Below are 25,444 nucleotides of genomic sequence, written 5' to 3'. Positions count from 1 at the left end.
TCCAGCAGGTAAATGCTTTACTTAACACTTCTTGTGGGCCAGGAGCAGGAGCGCTTTCTCCCCACTGCCCCTCAAGTAAATCTGCACGATCGGCTGACCCACCAGTACCCTTCCCCCACCCCCCCCTCCCCCCAAAAAAACACACACTCTCCTGGTTCCCCTTCCCTCCTAATTGTTGGTCCAACTGTCCCCTTCACCACTTCATTTCCCTTCTCCCTCCCCGATGTTTCCGCTCAATCTAGCTCGCTGCCAGGCGGGAAACAGAGTAAATAAATGATAAGGTCCTGCCGAATTTAACGGCAGCATCTCTGTGTTCCCGCATTTCCAGATTTCCTCCCCCTGTAAATATTGCGGCCATTATTCCAGTGAGAGTGTGATCAATCTAGGGAGACGGTGGATGCAGATCAAATGCAAGTTCGATAAATTCCTTTCAGAAAATACTATTTTGGGATCCAGTACGTGTATAATTTGCAACATGACATAGCATTTTTGGGAGGAACAGGCAACTTTAGATTGATGGTTCCCAAAACTCTCCATCACTAGTGGTTTTCCTCGCCTCATGTCTGCATCGGTTGTAGACTAACTGATAGATTGCTTGCTATGATTAGTCAACAACTCCATTACAAGAACATATGATAATAGGAGCAAACAAAGAAACATAGAAACAAAGAAACATAGAAAATAGGTGCAGGAGCAGGCCATTCAGTCCTTCTAGCCTGCACCGCCATTCAATGAGTTCATGGCTGAACATGCAACTTCAGTACCCCATTCCTGCTTTCTCACCATACTCCTTGATCCCCTTAGTAGTAAGGACTACATCTAACTCCTTTTTGAATATATTTAGTGAATTGGCCTCAACAACTTTCTGTGGTAGAGAATTCCACAGGTTCACCACTCTCTGGATGAAGAAGTTCCTCCTCATCTCGGTCCTAAATGGCTTACCCCTTATCTTTAGACTGTGACCCCTGGTTCTGGACTTCCCCAACATTGGGAACATTCTTCCTGCATCTAACCTGTCTAAACCCATCAGAATTTTAAACGTTTCTATGAGGTCCCCTCTCATTCTTCTGAACTCCAGTGAATACAAGCCCAGTTGATCCAGTCTTTCTTGATAGGTCAGTCCCGCCATCCCAGGAATCAGTCTGGTGAACCTTCGCTGCACTCCCTCAATAGCAAGAATGTCCTTCCTCAGGTTAGGAGACCAAAACTGTACACAATACTCCAGGTGTGGCCTCACCAATGCCCTGTACAACTGTAGCAACACCTCCCTGCCCCGTACTCAAATCCCCTCGCTATGAAGGCCAACATGCCATTTGCTTTCTTAACCGCCTGCTGCACCTGCATGCCAACCTTCAATGACTGATGTATCATGACACTCAGGTCTCGTTGCACCTCCCCTTTTCCTAATCTGTCACCATTCAGATAATAGTCTGTCTCTCTGTTTTTACCACCAAAGTGGATAACCTCATTTATCCACATCATATTTCATCTGCCATGCATTTGCCCACTCACCTAACCTATCCAAGTCGCTCTGCAGCCTCATAGCATCCTCCTCGCAGCTCACACTGCCACCTAACTTAGTGTCATCCGCAAATTTGGAGATACTACATTTAATCCCCTCGTCTAAATCATTAATGTACAGTGTAAACAGCTGGGGCCCCAGCACAGAACCTTGCGGTACCCCACTAGTCACCGCCTGCCATTCTGAAAAGTACCCATTTACTCCTACTCTTTGCTTCCTGTCTGACAACCAGTTCTCAATCCAGGTCAGCACACTACCCCCAATCCCATGTGCTTTAACTTTGCACATTAATCTCTTGTGTGGGACCTTGTCGAAAGCCTTCTGAAAGTCCAAATATACCACATCAACTGGTTCTCTCTTGTCCACTTTATTGGAAACATCCTCAAAAAATTCAAGAAGATTTGTCAAGCATAATTTCCCTTTCACAAATCCATGCTGACTTGGACCTATTATGTCACCTCTTTCCAAATGCGCTGCCATGACATCCTTAATAATTGATTCCATCATCTTACCTACTACCGATGTCAGGCTGACCGGTCTATAATTCCGTGTTTTCTCTCTCCCTCCTTTTTTTAAAAAGTGGGGTTACATTGGCTACCCTCCACTCCATAGGAACTGATCCAGAGTCAATGGAATGTTGGAAAATGACTGTCAATGCATCCGCTATTTCCAAGGCCACCTCCTTAAGTACTCTGGGATGCAGTCCATCAGGCCCTGGGGACTTATCGGCCTTCAATCCCATTAATTTCCCTAACACAATTTCCCGACTAATAAGGATTTCCCTCAGTTCCTCCTTCTTACTAGACTCTCTGACCCCTCTTGTATCCGGAAGGTTGTTAATATCCTCCTTAGTGAATACCAAACCAAAGTACTTGTTTAATTGTTCCGCCATTTCTTTGTTCCCCGTTATGACTTCCCCTGATTCTGACTGCAGGGTACCTACGTTTGTTTTTACTAACCTTTTTCTCTTTACATATCTATAGAAACTTTTGCAATCCGTCTTAATGTTCCCTGCAAGCTTCTTCTCGTACTCCATTTTCCCTGCCCTAATCAAACCCTTTGTCCTCCTCTGCTAAGTTCTAAATTTCTCCCAGTCTCTGGATTCACTGCTATTTCTGGCCAATTTGTATGCCACTTCCTTGGCTTTAATACTATCCCTGATTTCCCTTGATAGCCACAGTTGAGCCACCTTCCCTTTTTTATTTTTACGACAGACAGGAATGTACAATTGTTGTAGTTCATCCATGCGGTCTCTAAATGTCTGCCATTGCCCATCCAGTCAACCCCTTAAGTATCATTAGCCAATCTATCCTAGCCAATTCACGCCTCATACCTTCAAAGTTACCCTTTTTTAAGTTCTGGACCTTGGTCTCTGAATTAACTGTTTCATTCGCCATCCTAATGCAGAATTCCACCATATTATGGTCACTCTTTCCCAAGGGGCCTCGCACAACGGGATTGCTAATTAATCCTCTCTCATTACACAACACCCAGCAGGAGTAGGCCATACGGTCTCTTGAGCCTGCTCCGCCATTCAATAATATCATGGCTGATCTGATCATGGACTCAGCTCCACTTCCCCGCCAGCTCCCCATAACCCCTTATCGTTTAAGAAACTGTCCATTTCTTTATGTATTTAATGTCCCAGCTTCCACAGCTCTCGGAGACAGCGAATTCCACAAACTTACAACCCTCAGAAGAAATTTCTCCTCATCTCAGTTTTAAATGGGCGGCCCCTTATTCCAAGGTCATGCCCTCTATAGTTCTAGTCTCCCCCATCAGTGGAAACATCCTCTCTGCATCCACCTGGTCAAGCCTCCTCAATCTTATACGTTTCGATAAGATCACCTCATTCTCAGTTGCTGCTTCATGCAACTGCCTGAATGGGAAAAAGCCAGTTCCTGTGATTTAAGTTTTGTCAATAGGAGAGAATGTGTTCATAGAAACATAGAAACATAGAAAATAGGTGCAGGAGCAGGCCATTCAGCCCTTCTAGCCTGCACCGCCATTCAACGAGTTCATGGCTGAACATGAAACTTCAGTACCCACTTCCTGCTTTCACGCCATACCCCTTGATCCCCCGAGTAGTAAGGACTTCATCTAACTCCCTTTTGAATATATTTAGTGAATTGGCCTCAACTACTTCCTGTGGTAGAGAATTCCACAGGTTCACCACTCTCTGGGTGAAGAAGTTTCTCCTTATCTCGGTCCTAAATGGCTTACCCCTTATCCTTAGACTGTGACCCCTGGTTCTGGACTTCCCCAACATTGGGAACATTCTTCCTGCATCCAACCTGTCCAAACCCGTCAGAATTTTAAACGTTTCTATGAGGTCCCCTCTCACTCTTCTGAACTCCAGTGAATACAAGCCCAGTTGATTCAGTCTTTCTTGATAGGTCAGTCCCACCATCCCGGGAATCAGTCTGGTGAATCTTCGCTGCACTCCCTCAACAGCAAGTATGTCCTTCCTCAAGTTAGGAGACCAAAACTGTACACAATACTCCAGGTGTGGCCTCACCAAGGCCCTGTACAACTGTAGCAACACCTCCCTGCCCCTGTACTCAAATCCCCTCGCTATGAAGGCCAACATGCCATTTGCTTTCTTAACCGCCTGCTGTACCTGCATGCCAACCTTCAATGACTGATGTACCATGACACCCAGGTCTCGTTGCACCTTCCCTTTTCCTAATCTGTCACCATTCAGATAATAGTCTGTCTCTCTGTTTTTACCACCAAAGTGGATAACCTCACATTTATCCACATTATACTTCATCTGCCACGCATTTGCCCACTCACCTAACCTATCCAAGTCACTCTGTAGCCTCATAGCATCTTCCTCGCAGCTCACACTGCCACCCAACTTAGTGTCATCCGCAAATTTGGAGATACTACATTTAATCCCCTCGTCTAAATCATTAATGTACAATGTAAACAGCTGGGGCCCCAGCACAGAACCCTGCGGTACCCCACTAGTCACTGCCTGCCATTCCGAAAAAGTACCCATTTACTCCTACTCTTTGCTTCCTGTCTGACAACCAGTTCTGAATCCACGTCAGCACACTACCCCCAATCCCATGTGCTTTAACTTTGCACATTAATCTCCTGTGTGGGACCTTGTCGAAAGCCTTCTGAAAGTCCAAATATACCACATCAACTGGTACTCCTTTGTCCACTTTATTGGAAACATCCTCAAAAAATTCCAGAAGATTTGTCAAGCATGATCTCCCTTTTACAAATCCATGCTGACTTGGACCTATCATGTCACCTCTTTCCAAATGCGCTGCTATGACATCCTTAATAATTGATTCCATCATTTTACCCACTACGGAGGTCAGGCTGACCGGTCTATAATTCCCTGCTTTCTCTCTCCCTCCTTTTTTAAAAAGTGGGGTTACATTGGCTACCCTCCACTCGATAGGAACTGATCCAGAGTCAATGGAATGTTGGAAAATGACTGTCAATGCATCCGCTATTTCCAAGGCCACCTCCTTAAGTACTCTGGGATGCAGTCCATCAGGCCCTGGGGATTTATCGGCCTTCAATCCCATCAATTTCCCCAACACAATTTCCCGACTAATAAAGATTTCCCTCAGTTCCTCCTCCTTAATAGACCCTCTGACCACTTTTATATCCGGAAGGTTGTTTGTGTCCTCCTTAGTGAATACTGAACCAAAGTACTTGTTCAATTGGTCTGCCATTTCTTTGTTCCCCGTTATGACTTCCCCTGATTCTGACTGCAGGGGACCTAAGTTTGTCTTTACTAACCTCTTTCTCTTTACATACCTATAGAAACTTTTGCAATCCGCCTTCGAAAGAGCTACTACTGAATAAGTTGATTGCCCTTTAGTGCTGCCAAGATTTTATTACCAGCAAGTTATGACATTCTTTTCTTTTACCTGGCTGTGGTGCAGGTGTTCCATAATGGTATCCCATCGGTGCAGGTGGAGGTCCATAACCTCCATTCATGGGAGGCGGTTGATATGCGTATGGACCATTTGGCGCATAGGGGCCATTCGCCACGTAGGGGCCATTTGCCGCGTAGGGGCCATTCGCTGGAGCAAATCCAAAAGCCATATCAGCCATTGGTTCATATCCATAAGTATTGTTGTGCACAGGTGTACCCCTGGAGGCTAACAGGAAAAAAACAAGACAATTAGATTTTACAAAGGGAAGTAATTGTAGCGTAGAATCAATCGTGTCTCAATGTAGCTGTTATGCCCGGGACAGAGTATGACTGGTTCCAACAGCTTAGCGCTGTATCCCAACACTGCTGTGTACACAAACACCTCCCAAACAGGAAATCTCTCATGCAGGCTCTCTTTAAAAAAAACTATCAACACAAAGCTCTATTTATAATTCTGTTACAATGAAAGAATACCATTTTATTATTTTTTTTTTTTTAAATGTTGCACCAGTGAAATGTCACCAAGTGACATTTTGTTGTCACTAGTATATCTGTACCAATACATTATATAAACCAGCCAACTCCCTTTAATATTATGTACTGCGTTTCTGGTGTGTGATTCTTATTAATTCAACACCTCAAAATGCATCCAGCATGAGTACTTCACTACCATTATACTGCTCAAAATGCTCTCTCCAGACATAATCCAAGTATGCAAGGGTAAAATCTAGAATTGCAATGCTGGCCATTTTTCAGTTCAAGTGGAAGGAAAACTTCACATGCTCATTTACACTTTATCAAAATCCTAGTGACAACACTAGCGTTTCAATTTCAAGCCTGACCAGCAAGTATAATTTAGAAGTGTTCTTAACTGTGCTCAAGCTCCTACAAAAATACGAGCAGGAGTAGGCCATACAGCCCCCGAGCCTGCTCCACCATTCAATAAGATCATGGCTGATCATCGACCTCAACTCCACTTTCTCGTCCTATTTCCATGTCCGTTAGTGCCCAAAAGTCTATCTATCTCAGGCTTGAATATACTCAACAACTCATTAGCCACAGCTCTCTAGGGTAGAGAATTCCCAAAGATTCACAACACCTCTGAGTGAAGAAATTTCTCCTCATCTCAGTCCTAAATGGCTCACCCTTTATTTGGAGAGTATGACCCCTAGTTCTAGACTCTCCAGCCAGGGGAAACAGCCTTAGAGCACTTGACAGGGTAGGTGCTAAGAATTTAATACGCTTCAATGCGATCACCCCTCATTCTTCTAAACTCCAGATAATCATAGGCCCATTCTACTCAATCTGTCCTCAGGAATCAGTCTAGTGAACCTTCGTTGCACCCCCTCTTAAGCCAAGTAGATCCATCCTTGGGTAAGGAGATCAGCTGGTGTGATAAAATGTCACATTTCTCGTCGTTGGGGCAGAGCCGAGGAGACTGGGTCATGGTACACCCACCTGGAAATGCCCAACCTATTGCCAACAAGTGAAAGATACTACTTTTCCACAGTATCAAAGGACAATCAACAAGCAGGTGTCCATAAATAGCGATTAAAAAAAAAATACATTTCATTAACCAGTACTGACATCTTGACAAGCAAAAAGATTTCTACTTAGAACCTTACACGGTCATTAGGTGGGACTTAAAATGTATTTCAATTCTGCATATTAAAACATGTCTGAATTTTCCTTGTTACTTTTATCGTCAGAGACATCGATTTTAGTTTGATCCTATTTACTTGTCCTACCTGCACCCAATTTGCAGAACTATTTTCACTAGAGGAGCTGGGGTTGTGTTTGGATATTAGTGTCCAGAAGATACTTCAAGTATCTAAGTTAACATCCTCCCACAAATGATTCGTGCTTAATGGACGGGATTTAGTGGTGCCATCTCGAACTTACCTTGTTGAGCCACTTTGAACATCAGTTGTCCGAACTCAATGGCTCCACCACTGTTAAAAACTAATTTGAATGAGGCTTGTCCTTCCCAGCCACCTGGAAATCAAACACAAGATTAAATTATGACTAAGACAAATACTTTACTTGATCTTTAAAAATCAATATATATAACTGTTTTTTTTTAAAAAAAGGTAGGTTTTTGTTGCCTTCGATAGCACTGCCACTGCATGACTTACTTTCTAAAATGCCAAAATAAAACAGGCCATCACTGTGCTCAATAACACCCCACTGGAAATCATCTAACTCCGTACACGAACCTGGGACCATATACTTGAACTCATCCAAAAATCTGCTGCTCATATCCTAACTCGCACTAAGTCCCATCCACTCATTACCCATGTGCTTGCTGACCTACATTGTCTCCTGGTCCAGCAACTCCTTGATTTAAAAACAAGGCACAGACTAACCCTTTTGAATGCTGAACATCTTTTGGAACTTGCATGTTTTATTAATTGCCAAAAAATTATTATTTCTAATCACTGTTTGCAAATCCCTCCATGACCTCACTCTCTTCTATCTATGTAATTTCCTCCAGCCCCATCGGCTTCAAATCTCTGCACTCTTCCAATTCTTGACTCTTGCGCATCCCTGATTTTCTTCGCTCCACTACTGGTGGCCGTGCCTTCAGCCACCTAGGCCCTAAGCTCTGGAATTCCCTCCCTAAGGCTCTCTCTCCTCCTTCAAGATTCTCCTTTAAACATACCTGTCCTAATATCTGCTTATGTGGCTCGGTGTCAAATTTTGGTTGAGAGTTGCTCCTGTGAAGTGCCTTGGGATGTTTTACTACATCAAAAGGTGCTATCTAAATTTAAGTTGTGGTTTTGTATGCCTTAATGTTACACACTGCATTTACCTACAGAACCACTGGAGGAACAATCTACAGTTTGCAATGGAGAATGTTTTTCTCCAAAGTCCTAGAAGAGTCACAACTTTCTCCAAAGCCAGACTCTCCGGCCCCCTCATCAAAAACATGCTTTGCTGCTGAATCCACTGACTTCCCAACCACTCTCGGCTAAATCAGATTGTATGCAACCTTGGTGTCTAGCTTGACCCCAAGCTGAGCTTTAAACCCCACATGCTATCCATCAACATGACCTCTTACTTTCAACTCTGCAACATTGCTCATCTCCACCCACTAACACCGCTCCTCCATCTAAGCTGATCACTCGCTTCTCCAGACATGGAACACCAGCAAGTCTCATGTACCTTCTCATGCTCAGACCAAGCATGGCATTGGCACACCTCACCTGCCACCCACTCTTCTATCCTGGATAAGGTGCATGACTCAAGCATAACTAGAGTTACATCAAATTTACAGCAGAAACATGCCATTTGACCCAACTGGTCAGTGCTGATGTTTATGCTCCACAAGAGCCTCCTCTCACCTTCCTTCATCTCACCCTATCAACATATTCTTTTATTCCTTTTTCCCTCGTGTACTTATCTAGTTTCCCCTTAAATATATCGATACTATTCGCCTCAGCCACTCCCTGTGGTAGCGAGTTCCACATCCTAATCACTCTCTGGGTAAAAAGGTTTATCCTGAATTCTTTATTGGATTTGTTAGTGACCATCTTATACTTATATGGAATATATGTTTTTTTATAAAGTTTCAGGTAACAATTTTACTTTTGAGATGGGGAAAGAAGCAGAGTTTATTCTTCAAGTCAGTTTATCTGAAACATGAATAAGTGACTAAAAGTCAGTCACTTAGAACTTCAGATTTATTAATTTACATAAATGGGTAACTTTACCTTCAACTTCAATGTCCTACAATTTCTCCTCCCTCACCAAAAAATACATTGTGCATCACAATCCTTTCCGGCGCTGAAATGAGAATTATGTGACATACCTCCAGGTTCAGCCCGAACCGTCCCCTTGATATAATTAGCAGAGAAGACAGGCTGCTCGATGGAACATCCTTTCACAAGATAGAAGGGCATCATGAATGACTGCATAGGGTCCTTCCCTTTCACCAGAAAGATCATCTGGAACAAACAGGAGGATTTAGCAATGGTTTGGCAGACCTTGCCCCCAAGCTTTTCAGCAGCTTCTTTACGCAAAGAACACGAGGACGTTAGAAGATGAAATGGAGTGGAGTCCATCCTGGCATTTAGATCGCCGTTCGGGACTCCAACATAACATAAGAACATAACATAAGAATTAGGAACAGGAGTGGGCCATCTAGCCACTCGAGCCTGCTCCGCCATTCAAAAAGATCATGGCTGATCTGGCCGTGGACTCAGCTCCACTTACCCGCCCGCTCCCCGTAACCCTCAATTCCCTTATTGGTTAAAAATTTATCTATCTGTGATTTGAATACATTCAATGAGCTAGCCTCAACTGCTTCCTTGGGCAGAGAATTCCACAGATTCACAACTCTCTGGGAGAAGAAATTCCTTCTCAACTCGGTTTTAAATTGGCTCCCCTGTATTTTGAGGCTGTGCCCCCTAGTTCTAGTCTCCCTGACTAGTGGAAACAACCTCTCTGCCTCTATCTTGTCTATCCCTTTCATTATTTTAAATGTTTCTATAAGATCACCCCTCATCCTTCTAAACTCCAAGGAGTAAAGTCTACTCAATCTATCATCATAAGGTAACCCCCTCATCTCCGGAATCAGCCTCGTGAATCGTCTCTGTACCCCCTCCAAAGCTAGTACATCCTTCCTTAAGTAAGGTGACCAAAACTGCACGCAGTACTCCAGGTGCAGCCTCACCAATACCCTGTACAGTTGCAGCAGGACCTCCCTGCTTTTGTACTCCATCCCTCTCACAATGAAGGCCAACATTCCATTCGCCTTCCTGATTACCTGCTGTACCTGCAAACTAACTTTTTGGGATTCATGCAGGTCCCTCTGCACCGCAGCATGTTGTAATTTCTCCCCATTCAAATAATATTCCCTTTTACTGTTTTCCCCCCCCCCCCCCCCCAAGGTGGATGACCTCACATTTTCCTACATTGTATTCCATCTGCCAAACCTTAGCCCATTCGCTTAACCTATCTAAATCTCTTTGCAGCCTCGGTGTCCTCCACACAACCCGCTTCCCCACTAATCTTTGTGTCATCTGCAAATTTTGTTACACTACACTCTGTCCCCTCCTCCAGGTCATCTATGTATATTGTAAACAGTTGTGGTCCCAGCACCGATCCCTGTGGCACAACACTAACCACCGATTTCCAACCTGAAAAAGGACCCATTTATCCCAACTCTCTTTCTGTTAGCCAGCCAATTCTCGATCCATGCCAATACATTTCCTCTGACTCCGCGTACCTTTATCTTCTGCAGTAACCTTTTGTGTGGCACCTTATCGAATGCCTTTTGGAAATCTAAATACACCACATCCATCGGTACACCTCTATCCACCATGCTCGTTATATCCTCAAAGAATTCCAGTAAATTAGTTAAACATGATTTCCCCTTCATGAATCCATGTTGCGTCTGCTTGATTGCACTATTCCTATCTCGATGTCCCGCTATTTCTTCCTTAATGATAGCTTCAAGCACTTTCCCCACTACAGATGTTAAACTAACCGGCCTATAGTTACCTGCCTTTTGTCTGCCCCCTTTTTTTAAACAGGCGTTACATTAGCTGCTTTCCAATCCACTGGTACCTCCCCAGAGTCCAGAGAATTTTGGTAGATTATAACCAATGCATCTGCTATAACTTCTGCCATCTCTTTTAACCCTGGGATGCATTTCATCAGGACCAGGGGACTTGTCTACCTTGAGTCCCATTAGCCTGTCCAGCACTACCTCCCTAGGTGATATTGATTGTCTCAAGGTTCTCCCTTTCCACATTCCCGTGACCAGCAATTTTTGTGTCTTCCACTGTGAAGACCGAAGCAAAATAATTGTTTAAGGTCTCAGCCATTTCCACATTTCCCATTACTAAATCCCCTTTCTCATCTTCTAAAGGACCAACATTTACTTTAGTCACTCTTTTCCTTTTTCTATATCAGTAAAAGCTCTCCACTGTAAGGATACAGGACAGGGTCCGGCTCAGCTGTGATGCTTCAATAACCTGCTGGCATTTCCTGCCTCAGTTCACGCTGCAAGAATGGCCACTTGGGTACAGCACTAGTTGCCTGCAAGCATTCAGTGTCCATATTAAGCCCCTACACCTTTACTTTGTTCTCATTACACAAATTATACAAACAGTGAAACCAAAAAGTCTCAGATTTTTTTTTTAAATTTTGAAACTCCCACGTCTTATTTTCTCTCCTGGAGGCACAAGTTCTTGCTGGGTACAGTACCAAAGGTACAGGCAATTCTCCAGTAATTTGCTTAAGTGCCCATTCTTCAAGTGCACGACCTGCCAGTAAATAAAATCATAGAATTGTACAGCACAGGTGGCAGCCAGTTTGGCCCACCGAGTCTGTGCCAGATCTTTCGAAGAGCAATTCAGTTAGTCCTCCTCTCCCATTCTTTCCCCAGATCCCTCAATATTTTCTCAGAGTATTTATCCAATTCCCTTTTGAAGGCTACTATTGAATCTGTATCCACTGCCCTATCAGGCAGTGCATTCCAAATCCCAAGTACTCATCGTGTAAAAAAAATCCTCATGTTGCCTCTGGTTCTTTTATCAATCACCTTAAATCTGGGCCCTCTGGTTATCCACCCTTCAGCCACTGGAAACAGTTTATTTTTGTTTATGATTTCGAACACCTCGATCAAATCTCCTCTTAGCCTTCTCCACTCCATGGAGAACAACCCCAGCTTATCCAGCTAATCCCTCATCCCTGGAACCACTCTCCTAAATCTCTTCTGTACCCTCTCCAAAGCCTTCACATCCTTCCTAAAAAGTGTGGTGCCCAGAATTGGACAAAGTACTCCAGCCGAGTCCGAACTAGTGTTTCATATAGGTTTAGCATAATTTTAAACGCAAGTACTGGTGGATTATTCGGCCATATGGGTGGCGCGCATCACAGCGGAACCTGATCCTGTCCTCCCCATGTCTATACATGTGTGTTTCCAGCAGAGATCACTGATCTGCAATCGGAGTAGGAATCCAGTCTGAATTCCACCCCCATTAGCCTGAAAATGCTGAGGGCAATTGTATTACTCCAGCTGAAATCAGTGAAGACTTGGGCCAAACATCACTGAGACCTTTCTTTTTAAAATCAAACACAAGTTGCAAAGGATTATGGTTAACTTTACATAAATATCTCTAGTAATTAGCAATACTAAACAAGTTATTGAGATTGAATTATTAGAATCAAATCAACGATTCTGTCTCCCAAGCTTTTAACTCAACTGCCTAAGGATAATTTACCATCAAGGATCTGTCAATGCAACAAAGCTGAATTGTAAAGACTCAGTTACACAGCAGTTCCTGTTTAAAATAAAATGCTACAGATGTGAAGGACAAAGGGAGTTTAGTTATGACTAACTGATCAAGGTGGGGAAATGCTTTCTTTAAAAAGCACATGTCTTCATGCCAGGAACAGAAAGATGTGTATCCATTGACTATATTCCCCATCCAGGGACTCGAGCACATAACTATAGGCTGACACTCCAGTGCAGTGTTGAGGGAGTGCTGTACTGTTGGAGATGCCGTCTTTCGGATGAGATGTTAAACAGAGGCCCCGTCTGCTCTCTCAGGTGGACGTAAAAGATCCCATGGCACTATTTCGAAGAACAGTAGGGGAGTTCTCCCTGGTGTCCTGACCAATATTTATCCCTCAATCAACATCACAAACAGATTATCTGGTCATTATCACATTGCGGTTTGTGGGAGCTTGCTGTGCGCAAATTGCCTCCCGCGTTTCCCACATTACACTTCAAAAGTACTTCACTGGCTGTAAAGCACCTCGAGCCGTCCGGTGGTCGTGAAAGACGCTACATAAATGCAAGTCTTTCTTTATATTTATACAAAAGCCGTCAAAAGGAATCTGGATGAGTTCTGAGAGCAGAAGACATCAGGTGAACGGTATCTATAATTATTTATGGTTTACTGCAATCTGTGGAGCTTGCTTAATTGTCTTCAGGGATTAGAGAGGAATTTTGCCTGGGCTAAATGTCCCTAACTTGCCCCGGGCTAAATGTCCCTAACTTGCCCCACGGTTGTTCTGCATCTTCCAGATGACTGCATGACTTGGGGGGGTGGGGGCACGGGGAGGTTGAATAAGACTACATTATGTCTGAATGGGACCAGTTGGTCCTTTCCTATTCTTTTGTATGTTTGTAGGACTACTCAAGGCCTAACCTTAGAGCACTTGAAAGAAGCTAGCCTAATCATCACATGGCACAAGCAGCCACCATTTCATCCAAAGAGTGGTGAGAATGTGGAACTCACTACCAGGGAGTGGTTGAAGCAAATAGTATAGATGCATTTAAGGGGAGGCTAGAAAAGCATATGAGGGAGAAGGGAATAGAGTGTTAGGCTGATAGATTTAGATGAGGAAAGACAGTAGGAGGCTCGAGTGGAGCATAAATGCCAGCATGGACCGGTTGGGCCAAATGGCCTGTTTCTGTACCATATATGTAATCCTATGTAAACCGGGGACAAGGGACTGGGGAGGAACCTGTGCTCTTACATCGTCACATACAAAAAGAACATATGGCAGCTAACTACATATTGTATGGACTCAATCTACGGCTAACCTCTTCGCATCAGTTAAGTTATTGCGTTAACTTTCGGCATTCCATTGCTGCCAGCCACGGAGCATCTATTCGAGATATATTTGCTATTTGTATTATTTTTGAGAAAAGAAAAATAAAACTTCTACTTATGAATAATAGTTGTGGAAATGTACTCTTAAAGTTGCACAGGCTGTTTCTTGTACCCTTTTGCAGTAAAACAAAATGGAGTCCCAGTCCTGCCAGAAGCTTCTGCAGAAAACAGTGTTTGCATAAACATGCTAACCTTGACTGAAACTGCTGATAGCTGATTAATAACCACCAGACAACAGAAAGACTGTCCTGCTGAGATAAGTACCACCCATTGTGCTCCTCTGTATTATCAATAGTCTGTCGCTATGCCAGACCTTAGAAGGGCTAGATAAAGATTGTAAAGATGCAGCACCAATTCACCCCCTAAGAGATAAATTAAATTACCAGCCATTATCTAAACTACAGAACTCATCCAACATATGAAAGCAGCCAATTACCCAATCAACCACTATGGAAATCATGGGCCCAAATAGATGGCCAGAAAACTGGACAATCCTAAAACAACGCAAAACCAGTGATAGCACATTATCACATCCTAATCGAGTTACTGCTGGCTAGCCCACCAAAAATACTGACAAAGGAAACATTTGGAAATATGTAAAAGACTCAGACAAGGATGTGGAAATCATTAATTGATTGGAGAACTCATTGTTTTTGCTGACTGCAAAGGCAGAACCAATACAGGATGGAACCATAACTTGGTTGTTCTACTGTATAAATACATTGTGAATCTACACCCTATTGGGAGTCTCCGCTTAGCCTCTGACTGAGTGAGACTCTTCCATACTGCAAGTAAAACTTAAAGGAACATCTACCGGAGCGGATTGTGTTAGAGTCTTATATTGAGAGTCGAGATTTCGACATAGTACAACACAATGGCTCGACCTCATTTGCCCAATCAAGGAGTTGTGAAGCCATTTTTAAACAAGAATATTTAAGGAGCATGTTCGACAGATTAGAAAAGAGCTTTACGTTGCATTTAAATTGCATTGTACCTGAAGTGAGCAACAGTGGATACAGATGCCAATGGCCAGATTGTCATTCGCTTTGTAAATGAGTTTTTGTGAAGCACACTGTGCAGGCAGACCAGTTATTTGTGAGCACTGCAATAGAGACAGTTACTCTATGAATATTACTCTTTGGGCCTTACCCTGTATGGCGTCAAATACAGCGACCCCTTCTTGGTCCCCTTAAAGAAATCAGACTTTGCAGCCAAATCACTGAACGAGAGCTCCACATCTTTGCACTCCTTTAAAAAGCTGCAAAACAAGACAAGAATGAGCAAACATACATTTGACTTCAAAGACCCAACAAATACCACATGTAAAGAGAGAGATTTAATCTTCTCAAACTTTTAAACTGATCTACCCACCCCTTTCCCAACCACCCATGGCCTCTGCCAATACAGTACTGCGTTTGGTGGCATCCACTGGGAAGTGCACCTTGTGGGAAGTGCAAGATGGGATGTTCCACTGTGACTGCACAGCACCAGATAAAAGTTACTCCAAGAGGGACCAACTGCCTCAGTGCACAGAGACAGACGTTCGATTTTCTTTCCCCAATAGCCTAATGGATGAAACCAAGACAGTGTTTGATTAGCATTCTGCGCTAAGTTACCTGATCTCAGACAGAGCGGCAGTAGAAGAACTACAGTTTGCCCCCACACCCCGTCTAGAATGGCAACAGGCAGGAGATGGTAAGTGAGTTGGGGGGGGGGGGGGGGGGGGGGGGGAGGAGGTGGGAGGGAGTGAGAATCAGCCATGGTACCCATGCTTGTGTGCCCACTGTTGGAGGGGGTGTACACAGAAAGCATCAGGCTCAGCCTCAATAGCGTCCACAGTCAAAAAGCTTCTGGAGAGCCATTGCTCAGGCTCACTGACGAAGGCTGATCTCGTTGACAAGGCATCAGAGGGCTGCTGGTACTCATGCAATGATAGCTCTGCAAAGGACAGGGCCTCCTGCAAAGACAGGGAGGCAACTGGAAATAAACTGGACCATATTTTAGCCAACTAACACCTTAAAAGACTTGGCTCAATAATACCCTTGTTTGGCTCTATGGACATACAAATTCAGACAACTAAATTCCAAATTGTTTAGTCAGACAACATTCTCCCCAGGCCTCCCACGTCAACAAATCTAAAAAGCAACACCCATTTCCATATGAGAAGTTCATTATTGACAACATTAACAAGAATCATCACACAGTAAACAGGAATCCTTGGTCATCATGGACGGACTATGGTTCATTGAAACACTATTTGCTGGTTATCCTGTTGGATTCACTCACTGGATAAACAATGCATCCAATGGATTTTGATTGTAATGGTTCAATCTGAGTATTTAAGCATCTATATTGAGCTAATTTCACATTTAGAAATTGCAGAAACTCTACTACAGGAATTACTGCTCACTCCTCACAGCTCCCCTTCCTACTCTGGCCTATCTACCAATGATGACAATTTAAAATCAAAATTAGAGATGCAATTTTGCATCTGTAACTGCAGACTTTTGTTTCAATTATCTATTTTATATATTTCCCTAGTTAGTAATGGAGTAGGTGGGCACAAAATGGAATCACTGACAGGCTGGAGTTTACTTGGTCTGAGCCAGAATTTAATCTACACTCCTGGTTATACATACTGCCAGACTCCACATACATTAGCAAAAGGAGTGCCATGTGTGATGCAGGGATGGGGGGAGCAGGGAGAGAGAGAGAAAGAAAAGGTATTGAATTTGAAATAACCTTTACTGGTGATTCTTGTTAAACTAGTGCCAATCCAAAAAGGTCAGTTCAAGTCCTTCAAAATGTGGGAAGTGAATCAAATTTGATAAATTCAATCCATTACGCATATTAACATTGTGTTGTATTTTTGTTCTTAAAATCATAAGTATTGGTAATTCTCTGACTGGCAGATGTCAATTTAAAGGAAAAGAGAAACAACAAACTATATCAGTCTAGAGTAGAGGTTCTTCGAGAGCCAAATTTTTTTATTGGTATCGCAGTAATACCAATTACCTGCAGTTAGATATTCTGAGAGTGGATTTGTTGGATGAGTTCCCACATTCATTGCAAGACAGAAAATAATTTATTCCAAAAAAAAAAGTGACCTTGTTGGCCTCTGGACCCCGACATGAAAAGACACCGTTCTAACCAGACTTGAGAGAATCGGAGCATTTCCCATTAGACCAGAGCAAGTTTAACCTTGTAGTAACTGAAGCGAATTTCCTGCAACGCCAATTCCTTTTCCAGTTTATCTATGGAAAACACTATTCCTCCACAAATTACTGGTTGCTGCTGTATCAAAGACTGTTCCATCTCACCCCCAGTCCACACCCACCAAACTTCCCTAACTACATGTCACCACTCTGCACACTTGCTTCCCTGCATTACAGTTTATCGACAAGCTTCTCCTCGCTCCGAATTCTTGAATTGTTCCTCCACCAGGCTTGGTTCAGTGGGTATTGCTCTCGCCCGAGTCAGAAGGTTCAAGTCCCACTCTAGGGACTTTAGCACAAAATTTGGAATGGCACTCCAGTGCAGTATTGAGGGAGTTCTGCACTGTCAGAGGTGTTGTCTTTCAGAGATGTTAAACCAAGGTCATCTGCATTCTCAGATTGGTGTAAATGACCTCATGACACTATTCGAAGAGGGGAGTTCTCCCAGTATCCTGGCTAACATTTATCCTTCAACCAAGACTAGATTATCCAGTCATTTATTTCATTGCTGTGTAGAAATTGGCTGCCATGTTTCCTACATCACACCAGTGACTTCACTGGTTGTAAAATGCTTTGGGACATCTGGAGGTTGTGCAAGGTGCTCTGTAAATGCAAGTCTTTCATTTTATTCCCCCCTTCCTCTCATGAAAGCACTGATTCTTACTGGAGCCAGATCCATGGGCACTAACCACCTTTCAATATCTTATCCTGGTCTCCATTTTTCAAGTGCGTGTGAGAAACAGAGGGAACATCACAGCTGGTGCTGAACCTGTCAATGCATCAGTTAGTAATTAGGAACCAGGGCTGATTTTTCTCCTCTCAAGTCAATTAAAGGGCTCCCACTGAGCTCAAATAATTCTTCCATCACAATAAAGAAACAGCTCGCTGTATTACTGTTTGCACTGTAAATATGCAAACAAGTCTTTGAACATTTGTCTGCGCTGGGAAATGCAGCAATTGAGATTTCTCACACTGGATGACTTCAACCAGGAGTTTATATTAGTTTTAACGTTTCTTTCCAAAATGTTGGTATGTGCTTATACCAAATAACTCCATGCTTGTCCTAGCCTGACTGATGCATTGTGACATATAGGTTACGTTACAATGCATCACATCATTACGGAACGTTTTCCAAAATTATAAAACCATCTGAACTTGCGACGTATCAGCTGTGGCTCAGTGGGTAGCACACTCGCTGGATTGGACAAATCAATATTGCAAAGGTAGCCTTGAGGAAGAGTTCAGAGTGTATTCGGGATCGCTTCCTAGAACAGTACATTGTGGAACCAACCAGGGAGCAGGCTATTTTAGATCGAAATGTGTAATGAGATAGGATTAATGAATCATCTCATAGTAAAGGATTCTCTAAGGAAGCGCAATCATAGCATGTTAGAACTTCAAATTCAGTTTGAGGATGAGAAACCTGGGTCTCAAACTGGTATCCTGAACTTAAATAAAGGCAATTACAAAGGTATGAAGGCAGAGTTGGTTAATATATTACAGGGCAAGATGGTAGATAAGCAGTGGCAGACATTTGAGGAGATATTTCATAATTCTCAACAAAGATATATATTCCAGAGAGAAAGAAAGACACCAAGAGAAGGATGAACCATCCGTGGCTAACTAAGGAAGTAAAGGATGGTATCAAATTGAAAACAAAGACATACAATGTTGCGAAGATTACTGCTGGACCAGAGGATTGGGGATTCTTTAGAAACCAGAAAGGACGACTAAAAAAATTATTAAAGAGATCGATTATGAGAGTAAACTAGCAAAAAATATAAAAAGACAGGAAGAGCTTCTACAGTTATATAAAAGAAAAGAGAGATTAGCTAAAGTTGGTCCCTTAGAGGGTGAGACTGGAGAATTAATGGGAAACAGGGAAATGGCAGACTTTGACCAAATATTTTGTATTGGTCTTCACAGTAGAAGACACTAAAAGCATCCCAATAATAGATAATCAAGGGGCTATAGGGAGGGGGAAAATCTTAAAACAATCACTATCACTGAAGAAAAAGTTCTAGGCAAACTAATGGGTCTAAAGGTGGACATGTCCCCTAGACCTGATGACCTGCATCCTAGAGTCTTAAAAGAAGTGGCTGCAGAGATAGTGGCTGCATTGGTTGTAATCTACCAAAATTCCCTGGATTCTGAAAAGTCCCAGCGGATTGGAAAACCGCAAATGTAATTCCCCTATTTAAGAATGGAGGGAAGACAAAAAATAGGAAACTATAGACCAGTTTGCCCAACATTGGTCATTGGAAAAATGCTGGAGTCCATTATTAAAGGAAGTAGTAGTGGGCCTTATAGAAAATCATAATACAGGTCAAGCAGAGTCAGCATGGTTTTATGAAAGGGAAATCATGTTTGACAAATTTTTGGAGTTCTTTGAGGATGTAACGAGCAGGGTGGATAAAGGGGAAACCAGTAGATGTGGTGAATTTGGATTTCCAGAAGGCATTCGATAAGATGCCACATAAAAGGTTATTGCACAAGACAAGAGCATAAGGGGTTGGGGGTAATATATTAGCATGATTAGAAGATTGGCTAACGAACACAAAAGTCAGGATAAATAGGTAATTCTCAAGCTGGCAAACTGTAACTAGTGGGGTGTCACAGGGATTAGTGCTGGGGCCTTAACTATTTACAATCTATATTAATGACTTGGATGAAGTGTAAAGTAGCCAAATTTGCTCACGATACAAAGATAAGCAAATTGTGAGGAGGGCACAAAGAATCTGCAAGGGGATATAGATAGGCTAAGTGAGTGGGCAAAAATTTGGCAGATGGAGTATAATGTGGAAAAATGTGAGGTTATCCACTTTGGTAGGAAAAATAAAAAAGCAAATTATTCAAATGGAGAGAGATTACAAAATGCTGCGGTACAGAGGGATCAGGGGGTCCTTGTACATGAAACAAAAAATGTTAGCATGCAAGTAATTAGGAAGGCAAATGGAATACTGGCCTTTGTTGCAAGGGGAATGGAGTATAAAAGTAGGGAAGTCTTGCTACAGCTATACAAAGCGTTGGTGAGACCACACCTGGAGTATTGCGTACAGTTTTGGTCTCCTTATTTAAAAGAGAGATATACTTGCATTGGAAGCAGTTCAGAGAAGGTTCACTAGCTTGATTCCTGAGATGAAGGGTTTGACTTATGAAGAAAGGTTGAGCAAACTCATTGGAGTTTAGAAGAATGAGAGGTGATCTTATTGAAACATAAGATTATGAGAGGGCTTGACAGGGTAGATGCAGAGAGGATGTTTCCTCTCTTGGGGGAATCTAGAACTCGGGGGCATAGTTTCAGAATAAGGGGTCACCCATTTAAAATGGGGATGAGGAGGAATTTCTTCTCTACCTCAGAGAGCTGCTAAGGATGGGTCATTGAATATATTTAAGGAGGAGATAGACAGATTTTTAAACGATAGGGGAGTCAAGGGTTATGGTGAGCAGACAGGGAAGTGGAATTGAGGCCAAAATCAGATCAGCCATGGTCTTATTGAATGGCGGAGCAGGATCGAGGGCTCAAATGACCAACTCCTGCTCCTATTTTTTATGGTCTTATCAATCAGAAGGTTGAGAGTTCAAGTCCCACTCCAGAGACTAGGCTGACACTCCAGTGCAGAGCTGATGGAGTGCTGCACTGTCAGAGATGCCGTCTTTCGGATGAGATATGTTAAACCGAGGCCTCGTCTGTTCTCGCAGGTGGACGTAAAAGATCCCATGGCACTATTTCAAAGAAGAGCAGGGGAGTTATCCCTGGTTTCCTGGCCAATATTTATCCCTCATCAACATAAAAACAGATAATCTGGTCATTATCACATTGCTGTTTGTGGGAGCTTACTGTGCGCAAATTGGCTGCTGAGTTTCCCACATTTGAAGGGTGCAAAATTCACAAGAACCTCCCCTGTGTTTGGGCTCATTCGAAAGGAAATTTAATTTGGGACTATCTACTGAAAAGTTTGGAACCCTAAAGTGCTTATGGAAGAAACTTTGAACTTTAATAGAATTTTGAACTTTTACAAGACAAATTCAAGGCTGTGGGCAGGCCTAGAGAACTAACAGGAGACAACCTGGGTGTGAGGTCTAAAGTAACCTGTCTGGAGAAATGGGTATTTGAGAATCCTTCTCCACAAGAGACATTAACGTTATAACAAATAGCCCAGAGATAGCTAACCATCAACATGAATCTGGAAAACCATTTCAGCATATACATCACAAAAGAGGCTCAAGCCACCCTGTATGCGAAAACCAAGCACAAAAGGACATGGAAATATTAGCTTGGTAATTGCAATCAGGAAACAGTTTTCGAACATCAACCCACCCAAAACATATCAACTTTTAACGAGCCTGCTAAAATATTACAAAGAGGAGCCAAGCCCGCCAAATTTAAACAAAGAATTCTGAACAGATTTGGCGCCAAGATTAGAACCATTGAAATCGTATAACTGGCCCCTGTTTTCAACAGCGGTTGGGTTGCTAAGTAGCTGCAAGGTTGCTACTACCTCAGATGCCATACTACACCGTATTGTAGCGCCATGTACAATGCAAGGTCTGTTGCGAAATGCATGTTGAAAAGAAAAATGTCAATATACCGTCACCCATTCCGTGTACTGTATAGTGACACATGAAATGTAATTTGTTTGAATGTATTACAATGTATCCCGTATTGGACCGAATTGCACTTGAACTGGAAAACAAGGAAATGTAACGAACGGAACTGCCGTCAGCACCCAAATAATAGTGTACGGGATTGCTGACCGCAACTAAATGTATTGAAATGCATTTGAATGTACTGTACAGATTTTTTTATGAATAAAGTATATTTTGAAATAAAAAAAGATGCCATACTACACCGTACTTGGGAACTGATCGAGCTTTTTGGAGCGAGGCGGCAACGGTGGCCATTGGAAGGCGCCTCGCACTGAGCGAGCGTGGGAGGGAGCCGGGTAACCAGGGAACTCAGTTACTAGGGAGCCGGGTGGGACATGGGGGTAATGGGCCAGGCCAGGTGTGTGGAGAAGGGAAGCAGGCCACTAGTCACCAGAGCCAAGGAGAGGAAATTGAAGAGTCGGTATCAGACCAATTAGGCCTGGAACAAAGTTACAATCATGGAAAGGAAAATTCTAAGTTGCCACCTAGACATAAACTTGAAGGAAAGTGCTTCTGAGCAAAAGCTTCAGGAATATGCAGCATTGACAGTGGAAGAGGGAAGCTGGTACCACTGACCTGAAAATAATATACTGCTGCATGGATTTTGAACTTTGTTTAATTGAAGATATCCATTTTGGATTTGGGCAATCAATTGACCATAATGGTAATATATGACTAATTATTGCTTAAAGTTATTTTTGGCTGAAAGCAATTGTTTTATTATTGAATAGAGATGCATTTTCTTTTAAACGGGCCATTTGCTATGATTTTATTTTATTTTTGTCATCTTTGGTGACCATTTATTTATTAGTTGGTTTATATTCAGTGTATTTTAACAGTAATTAGGAGACTTTTATTCAGCTGACAAACCACAAAATGCTGCTTAAATACTGTTAGGTCTGTTACCTGTTAGTGGAATGCCTGTCATACTAAAATAATGCCAGTAAAGATGTTCTGATGTAAAAAAAATACTACACCAGGTACTATACTGTGAGTATGCCATCAAGACAAGGAGAGAAACCAACACGACAGTTGTAAACTAACTTCTCCAGCCTCGAATTCCTGAAGGAAGAATATCACCATCGCAGCAGCAACCGACCACCACCAACGTGGTATCAACGGAAAACCACCGCAATCGACCAAACTCGAAACAAAACTCCAACAGGAAAAAAACGAAGAATCGAAAAGTTTCCACTCTACAATCTAATCCTGACCTACTAACGGGTAAAACATTACCTAAAAGACTGTAGAAACCTATTTCTAGCCAAAGAAAACAGGTACTTACCCCATAGATACAAAAAGCGCCTTATCGCATCAGCGGACTCAACCCAACTGAAGATTGCGCAGCAAGAAGTCTTCTCCGACGTTCGGGGTACAGCAAGCAGACCCTACCTCATCCAGTGAACCCCGAAACCGCGATTTACCGCTAACTGGCAAAAGGATTGGTAAGCATAGTCCCTGCCTGCCCTGAAGTCTAACCTAGCTTGGATTAGGTATTGGAGGTGTAATTCTACTGTGACCCCCTTTGAATGTAATGCGTTGTTCTCTATTAGTCATTATAAGCTATTGTAACCCCCTCTGGATGTGTAAGGTATTGTTCTTTACTAAGTTTGAATAAGTTTTGACATTGTATTTTCTTTAGAGTAATTATAAGTTTGTAATTTTCTTGATTGTAATAAAATCAAAGTTCTTTTGCATTAAACCAGTGCCCTTTGCACTTTGTCACATCCCCCAAATAAATCCAGAGTCTAGAACCTAAGGGAGTGGGAGCGATTCGAACCGCTCAAGTTTGTCACAAGGGAATCTGACCCCCTCATAGAGACCACCCCCTTACACATTACAACACTGCAAAAGTTCTTCATTGACTGTAAAACTTTTTGAGAAGCCCAGTGGTCGTGAAAGCCGCTATATGAATGCAAGTCTTTCTTTCTAGGTTAATAATCTGAACACTGTCTTTTGAAAATAAAGGAGCTTTCTATTCCATCCAAAATGTTTTGTCCAGAAGATGACATATATATCTGCAGTAGTATTTGCTGAATTTCATAAAATCGCTACTTAATTGTAATATATTAATTGTTTTTGTCTGTAAGCCACCTCGGGCCCGAATTTGGTGGTCTTACTGCCCGCTGCCGCCGAGTTTTTTGGGTGGTCTCCCGTCAGCGCCGGTGGGAGGGGGAGGACTGCTAGGAACCGCCCGCTGATGCACGCTAGCGTGCAAGTGTCCTCCGAGCTGGCAGATTCCTCTGGACGGGAGTCGGTGACAGCAGGGGGAAGGACTGCTGCGTGGAGGGAGGTCTAACCCCAACATTAAGTATGAAGACCTGCAAAAAAAACATTAGTGACTTTTTTCCCCAGCGATTTAGGTGAATGGGGTCTCCTGAAGGTCTTCCAGTGGGGTTTTTTTTGCGTGAATTTTTATTCCCTGGCCTGACTCAAACCTCAGCGGCACTTTGGCAAGGATTGCATTTGCCGCTGAGATTGGGAGCTCCTGCCCGCTATCGCCCAGATTCACGGCACAAGTCCCTTTTTTGTCACTGGGCGTTCTCTCAGGAACATTTTTACAAAACTCCCACCCAAAGTACTATCAGATATATCGGTGGTGCTTTGGGTGGGACTTAGCTACCACCAAGTTCGGGCCCCTAGTCTTTAATATCCATTGATTGAATAGCATTGTGTGAGACTACATTAAAGCCAGTAAGCAGATTACTGCAAGTAGGATCATTGTAAATCCCTGGGGCATACATCCCCAGTAAGGTCAGTTTGCAGATCACAGAGGATCAATTCCATTTACAGGAAACACAGTTCCATAAAAAACATGAAATGGTAACAAGAAAGCACCTGTTAATTGTTTGATTCCCAGGATGTGAGCATTGTCCTACGAGGAGAAATTGAGTAGCTTGGGCCGATACTCTGGTGTTTAGAAGAACGAGAGGTGATTTCATTGAAACAGACAAGATTCTGAGGGGGATTGACAGTAGATGCTGAGAGGCTGTTTCCTCTGATTGTAGAGTCTAGAACTAGGGGTCAAAGTCTCAGAATAAGAGGCCGGTCATTTAAGACTGAGATGAGGAGGAATAAAATGATAAAGACAGAAGATAGTATATGAGAGTAAACTAGCAAGAAATATAAAAACAGACAGCAAGAGCTTCTACAGGTATTATAGAAAGGAAACGAGTAGCTAGTGAACGTTGCTCCCTTAGAGGGTGAAATTCGAGAATTAATAATGGGAAACAGAAATGGCAGAGACTTTGAACAAATATTTTGTATCAGTCTTCACAGTAGAGGACACTAAAAACATTCCAATAATTGATAATCAAGGAGCTACTGCGGGGGGGGGGGGGGGGGGGGGGAGGGGGGGGAAGACATAAGACAATCACTATCACTAGAGATAAAGAACTAGGCAAACTAATGGGACTAAAGATGGACAAGTCCCCTGGACTTGATGGCATGCATCCTAGGGTCTTAAAAGAAGTGGCTGCAGAGATAGTGGATTAATTGGTTGTAATCTACCAAAATTTCC

General features: G+C 42.8%; 1 protein-coding gene across 2 annotated transcripts in view; it reads right to left on the bottom strand.

The window, feature by feature from the left end:
• The window catches only part of LOC139229978 (WW domain-binding protein 2-like), a 42,081-nt gene that overhangs the window by 6,655 nt on the left and 9,982 nt on the right, over positions 1-25,444 (bottom strand). For both annotated transcript variants that reach the window (XM_070861673.1, XM_070861674.1), the window contains exons 2-5: positions 15,209-15,317; positions 9,238-9,373; positions 7,329-7,421; positions 5,419-5,652 (exon numbers count right to left, since the gene is read on the bottom strand). In XM_070861673.1, coding sequence (XP_070717774.1) covers positions 5,419-5,652; positions 7,329-7,421; positions 9,238-9,373; positions 15,209-15,317 — 572 coding nt within the window. The remainder of the gene's footprint in view (positions 1-5,418; positions 5,653-7,328; positions 7,422-9,237; positions 9,374-15,208; positions 15,318-25,444) is intronic.

The sequence above is a fragment of the Pristiophorus japonicus genome, chromosome 19, assembly GCF_044704955.1.
Source record: "Pristiophorus japonicus isolate sPriJap1 chromosome 19, sPriJap1.hap1, whole genome shotgun sequence".
Classification (NCBI taxonomy): Eukaryota; Metazoa; Chordata; class Chondrichthyes; family Pristiophoridae; genus Pristiophorus; species Pristiophorus japonicus.
The sequence above is the reverse complement of the archived record's forward strand: the minus strand, read 5'-3'. Positions and strand labels throughout refer to the sequence as shown.